Genomic DNA, 6,617 nt, shown 5'->3' with positions numbered 1-6,617 from the left:
ACCTTTACCCAATGCACGTAAATGAAAAGGCATCACGTCCCTTTTTAAATGCACTTATTTAATGGAGAGTAGTTATTACTGCTCAGGATTTATTATCCATGATATGCTCTTCGATAAATCGTGCCCTGGAAGTCACACTTTTTGCATTCCTTTCGAGGCGCACTCCGCGGTTACGCAGGTGGCAGGGAAGACGCCCGGGCCCTTTGTGACTGGGTGGCTAGGGGCCGGGCGGTCCGCCAACTGTTCATGACAGCCAATCAGGGCTCAGAGCCCCAGGGCTGCACCAATCAGAGATTACCGGAGCCTGAACAAGGGCCAATTGGGGGCTCCAGGACAGGGTGAGAGGCGGATCGCGATCAATCAGAGGGGAGCAATGGATCGCCGTTGCCCAATGAGCGGCCTTCAGACCTCCGTCGCGGGCGGTGCTGGCGAGAGTCCCGCTGGCCGGCCAATCAGCGGGCGAGCGGCGGCCGGCGGGCGCGGGGGGGCGCCTGGGGGCGGGGCCTGCCCGCGCGGCCGAACGGTGGGCGCTGCGAAGAACAAGTAGGGTAAGGAGGGCTGATGACCCGGGTCCCGGGTGGGGCTGGGCGCGTGGGGGTCTGGGCGGGGGCGCGCGGGGCAGGGGCGGGGCCACGGGGTGCCGCCTGACCGACCCTCCGAGCTGCGTGATGCGGCAGGGAGAGGAGAGGGGCTGAGTCCCGGTCTAGGGAGGTGGCCTGCTCTGGCCGGAGGGCTGGGGGAGGAGGGGACACTGTTGTCATGGCGACGCAGGTGCGCAGACGTGCGACCCTTTTCAGCCCCGGATCGTGCGCACACCTTAATCCGCCCGCGTCTACCTCGCCCCAAGCTGCCTCCATCCTCCCTGCGACCAGCGCAGAAATAACCCTCGTTGGCAGCCGACTCTGCGCCGCCACAGCGTGGCTCCCCGGCCCCTCTCCCTCCCGCAGCCTCGTCGCCGGCAGAGGGATTAAGCTCACCCTGCGACACTTGGTACAACAGGCCTTCGCGATTTGGCCACCTGGATCAGTTCGTGGAGTGGCCACAGCTGGGGTCCCGCGCGGCCGCCTCGTTTCTGGGGACTGGCACCGTAGAGATGCCGCCGCCTGAGGGACCTGGGGGATCCCCCCAGAGGGATTTTTTTAAAGGCAGCCAATGTAGAGCCTTGTGCATAACATGTACTTAGAAAATGGGGTCTGACTGGATAAATCAAGATCACAACGACAGCTCCATTCCGTGGACCATCGCTATCCAGTAGAAATAGGCAGCGATCCACATACTGTGTAATTTTACATGTTTTAGTAAGCACATTTAAAAAATAAACCAGTTGAATTAATTTTTATATCTTTTATTTACCCAATATATCCAAAATATCAATATTAAGTATAATCCGTATTAAGTTAATATTATTAATTGACTTAATTAATTGATATTAAATTATTGGTAAGCTATCTTAAATTCTTTTTTTTTTTTCCATACAAAGCCTTCAAAATCTGGTGCGTGTCTTACATTCACAGCACATCTCAGTTTGGACCAGCCACATCTGAAGTACTCAGTGGCCCCATTTGTCCGATGGCTACTGTATGAGACTACACAACCATAACCATTTCTTATAGGTGTGTGTTGTTGCCAAATACATGAAACTCATCAGTGTTCTTTGAAGCCCTCTTGTTACAAGGAGGCAACAAAAAACATGAGGCAGGGGCTTTTTTTCTCAAGGAGCTGCCAGTCCAGTTGAGAAAATAGACACTCAAAAATTAAGTGGAATTTTAAATGGATATGATTCAGGCGGTAGTAAAGATGACAGTATATGATTAGCTGACAAATGAGATGGCTGATAATTACCCTTAGGAATTCTAGAGAGTGATACTTCGGGCTCCTGCAGTAGCGGAAGACTTGAGTCTCGTCCTGAAAGGTGGGTAAGAAGGCTTGGGCTGCTGCACAGATGGGGAGGGGGTTTTGGTTGACGGCAACTGATCAGAGCTTCTCTTGTTTTTAGAGTTGAGCATTTGCAGAGGCTGTCGGACGGAAAAAGACTTTCATCTCTCACTGACAGCCTCCACCATGATTCACAGCCTTTTCTTGATCAACTCCGCTGGAGATATTTTCCTGGAGAAACACTGGAAGAGTGTGGTCAGCCGTTCTGTTTGCGATTACTTTTTCGAGGCACAAGAGCGAGCAACTGAGGCTGAAAATGTTCCTCCAGTTATCTCCACCCCTCACCACTATCTCCTAAGTGTTTACCGTCACAAGATCTTTTTTGTGGCTGTGATCCAGACGGAGGTGCCACCTCTGTTTGTCATTGAGTTCCTTCACCGAGTAGTGGACACGTTTCAGGTGCGTGAATGTGAGGAAGTTCATCCATGTACCTTACAAAGTGTCTTTATAGTTCTGTTTCCATTGTTTTCAGCCTCAGTGAAGGAACTTAAAAAAGAAATTAAAACTCTGACATTGCTCACTTCCGCTCCCGTCTGGTAAGACGCTTGTTTCTATTTATTGAACGGGCTGCATCTAGAATGACAGGTTGTATACTTTTGAACCCGTTGCCTGGGAAAGCCACCCTACTTGGTATGATGGTATACAGTCATTTCATTTCTAGAGAATGGAATTATCCTACATTTTGTTCACAAAGCTGATGAGTTTCGATTTTTTATTTATGGTAGACTTGATGTTAACCATCGTTAACGACATTGCTTTGAGTTGCATCAAAAAGTGATTCACTCACCCTGGCAGGGGTAACTTGGGAACCCATCCTTCAGCTTGAATTTGGGGTGCTCATCCACAGCATATGAGTACCAGTGACAGGCTGTTTTTTGCAAACTTAACATTGGAAAATCTTCTGTACCTGTAAAAACTTAAGTGACACATTTTCCAAGAGACAGTTTTCATTTCGAGTTTTTCCTTCAGGAATAGATTTGGAGATCTTGGGGCGTGGGAAGGTATGTCATACCAGGATGTCAACACCCTTTATGGCACAGGATTCTAGGCTGCCCAGACTCTGGATTCAGACATTTTCTGCCTAAAAGGATTGCTCAACTTCTAACGGTTGTGGTTGTTTGCATAACTCAACGATCCATGAGAATCAAGGGCCCTTTGGGTTAACTTCTGTGTCATGTGAGGCCTGGAATTGGTCACATGAATACAGAAATTGTGGGATTGGAGAAGAAGAGAGCAAGGACCCAGACATTACGATAAAAATTAAAAAGCAAGTCAAAGAGTCCTTTCATTTACCCTCAGATATAGATCACATGTTTAGAACAGTTTCATTCCCCAAAGAATATACATATATTTATATTTTTTTCCCCACATTCTTTTCTGGTAGTTCTATTCTGGGATCCCAGTGGCATACTTGTTCCATCACACAGTGAAAACCTGAGAATGATAAACCCCAGTATGTGGAAGAACTAGAAGAGCCCAGCAGTTTTGATCTTCAGCCGCTTGAGCTGGGCCTTGTTAGGATTTCCACAGGGATGCTTTACGCCGTTAAGAGTCTGCTCCCTATCTCCGTAGTGATATGATGTAACTTATTACAAGGCAGGAAGTGAGAAATGTTGTTTAATCTAGTTGAAACCACAGAGGAATTGGGGAAAACCTCAAAGTGGCTACTTTGGGAGGCTGGGACTTCAGAGCTTGCCATTTTGGAAGCATTTGTTAAAAGTAAATGGCCGCATCCTGATTTTAATGTCTTATCTGATGTGTGTTCTCTGGCTGCGCTCTTCCTCTCGTAGCGGAAGGAGCTCCCGCTACGGAAGTGACGCACTTTGCTGTGGCGCTGTGCCGTGCTCACCAGTCTGCTTCCAGCTGATTGAGAAAATCACATTCTGCCTGATTAGAAAATCGAGGGAGGTGTTTTTTAAAGTTTATTTTATTGAAGTATAGTTGTTTTACAATGTTGTCATTTCTGCTGTACTGCAAAGTGATTTGGTCATACATATATATATGTATACATTTTTTCTTATTTTTGTCCATTATGTTTTATCACAGGATAGTGAATATAGTTCCCTGTGTTATACAGTAGGACCCTGTGGTCCATCTATTCTCTATATAAGAGTTTGCATCTGCTAACCCCAAGCCTCCCCCACTTTCCCTCCCCCTTGGCAAGCACAAGTCTGTTCTCTATGTCTGTGAGTCTGTTTCTGTTTCATAGGTAAGTTCCTTTGTGTCATATTTTAGATTCCACATGTAAGTGATATCATATGGCATTTGTCTTTCTCAGTCTGACTTACTTCACTTAGTACAATGATCTCTTGGTCCATCCATGTTGCTGCAAATGGCATTATTTCATTCTTTTTTATGGCTGAGTAGTATTCCATTGTATGTATATATACCACATCTTCTTTATCCATTTATACATCAATGGACACTTAGGTTGCTGCATGTCTTGGCAGTTGTGAATAGTGCTGCTATGAACATAGGAGTGCATTTACCTTTTTGAGTTATAGTTTTGTCTGGACATATGCCCAGGAGGGGATTGCTGGACCATATGGTAGCTCTATTTTTAGTTTTTTAAGGCCCCTCCATACTGTTCCATAGTGGCTGCAGCAGTTTACATTCCCACTGACAATGTAGGAGGGTTCCCTTTTCTTGAGTGAGATGTTTTATTTATTTTTCAAAATAAAATCATTCTTGAGAAGGAAATGTATAACTTTTCCCCCCCTTCAATACTCATTTTTTTAAAGAAGAAATCTTTTTGTTTTAGAAACACATTCCTGACTCCTAAGTGGTCTTGGATATTGGAATGTCTCTGATAGTTGACGTCATCTGATGTAATTTAGGTCATATCTGGAGTCTGTGTTCCGTTTTGGATGTCATAATTTGAGGAGACTGTTGGAAAACTAGAGCAAATTCAAAAGAAATGGCAAGACAGTGAAAGAATCTAGAAACCTTACTGTAGCACGAACAGTGGGAGGACCAAACAGGGAGTTTGGCCCTGTGAAGAAAAATGCAAGTCAAAGCTTGTCCTGGTCTTCAGATCACTAGATCACCGTGGGGCTGTTATGTAAACCTGTTCTGTAAGGCAGACCTAGGAAGCAAATTTCAGTTTAGCAAAAGAAGGAACTTTCTAACAGTCAGTGCCGCCCGTGAATAAAATGAGCTTTCTCAAAAAGGGTGAATTTCCCTCAGTGGATGAATCCCTAGAGGGCTGTCTGAGAGGCCCAGCAGCAGACGTGCTGGCAGTGCCAGGAGGGGCACGCCAAGAGGCTACAGCATTTCTCTCTGCATCATTTCATTGCCGCGCACCACAGATTACATGGTGCTTTGTAGTTTACAAAGCATGTTCATACATGTTCTTAGTTCATCCATCAGGCTGAGTTTTTACAACCCTGTGCAGCCCATGGTATTATCCTGATTATACTATGAGAGAAATCAAGACCCAAATTAGTCAGCAGGACTTAATCTAGTAGGTGACAATTCAGATTATTACCCAGGCCTTCTGATTTGGAATCCAGTGCTTTTTCCACAACCCAGACAATTTAGTATCTAAGTTTAACCTTTGTTAATAAAAGGACAAAGTGTTACTAGAATCCTAGCATCTTAGAGTAAGGGGATCCAAAGAGATTTTCAGGTGTGCTAGTTCACCCCCTCATTTCATTTTGTTTCTCTCTCAATTCTTATTTGCTGCATGAATGTTAAGGAATAGCACAACAGTAAGGGTTAAAAAGATTTTCAGGTCCAATGTATGTCATATCAGGTATTACCACTTTGCATAGTTCTTTCAAATTCATGTTCATAAACACATAGAATAGTCTAGATTCAGTTTTGTATTCTTCATATTTTATTAGTTGAAGAAACTAACCCAAAGAGATTAAATGACTTACTCTAGTTTATGAAAGAAGTTATTAATGACACTTGTAGTACAATCCAGCCCGGTGTTCTTTCCACCAAACTGGGCCTGCCTAAGAGAACCATGGTTATGCTTCATTCACTTATTTTAGAAGATCCCAGAAACACAGAGTAAACACGTGTGGACAGGACTCGATCCTTGCTCTCTGGGAACATTCCTTCACTCATCACAGTCTCTGAGTGACAAATGTATACACGTATTGTATTTTCATCAGGATTATTTTGGAGTCTGTTCAGAGCCTGTGATAAAAGACAATGTGGTTGTGGTTTATGAGGTATTGGAAGAGATGCTTGACAACGGGTTTCCATTGGCTACCGAGTCGAACATCCTCAAAGAACTGATAAAGCCGCCCACTATCCTTCGAACTGTTGTCAACACCATCACAGGTACGAGGGGGGCCCCAGGGAAGGCTGCCACCATCCTGGGTGTGGCTTAGCCTGCTGTTGTGCATTGTTTTGAGTGCTTGTCTTTGGGGATCTCAAATGTCCAGGTGCTTTAATTTTATTCTTTATAGTCTTTGAATATAACATGAAATATATTTTTGTTATATAGAAAATATTCTGATTTCAATGATAGGATGAACTGTTCTCCTTTAAAAACAATTTGCCTGATTACAGAAGTAGCACACGATTATTGTAGGAATGTCAGAAACACAGAAAAGCACAAAAAACATGAAAGTTTCTCATAATCCCACCACACTTTTAACATACGGTGTATATTTTTTATCTTTTCTAGACATCAGGATAATGGATGGACAGGTGGAATTTTTTAAAAC

The 6,617-nt window shown here is 44.5% G+C and overlaps 1 protein-coding gene across 4 annotated transcripts in view; it reads left to right on the top strand.

Moving 5' to 3' along the window:
- Nucleotides 1-410: 410 nt before the first annotated feature.
- The window catches only part of AP3M2 (adaptor related protein complex 3 subunit mu 2), an 18,218-nt gene continuing 12,011 nt past the window's right edge, over nucleotides 411-6,617 (top strand). Inside the window, exons 1-4 of one of the 4 annotated variants that reach the window (XM_024765063.1) lie at nucleotides 484-548; nucleotides 1,849-1,912; nucleotides 1,997-2,334; nucleotides 6,057-6,228. In XM_024765063.1, the coding sequence (XP_024620831.1) occupies nucleotides 2,062-2,334; nucleotides 6,057-6,228 (445 nt within the window). In that variant the 5' untranslated portion in view covers nucleotides 484-548; nucleotides 1,849-1,912; nucleotides 1,997-2,061. Of the gene's footprint in view, nucleotides 549-1,546; nucleotides 1,614-1,687; nucleotides 1,913-1,996; nucleotides 2,335-6,056; nucleotides 6,229-6,617 lie in introns of those variants that run through there. The other 3 variants (XM_024765064.1, XM_024765066.1, XM_024765062.1) reach the window with 3 other exon arrangements.

The sequence above is a fragment of the Neophocaena asiaeorientalis genome, unplaced genomic scaffold (assembly GCF_003031525.2).
Source record: "Neophocaena asiaeorientalis asiaeorientalis breed wild unplaced genomic scaffold, Neophocaena_asiaeorientalis_V1.1 scaffold14, whole genome shotgun sequence".
NCBI classification, from domain to species: domain Eukaryota; kingdom Metazoa; phylum Chordata; class Mammalia; order Artiodactyla; family Phocoenidae; genus Neophocaena; species Neophocaena asiaeorientalis.
Note: the sequence above shows the minus strand (reverse complement) of the source record. Positions and strands in the feature narration are given on the sequence as shown.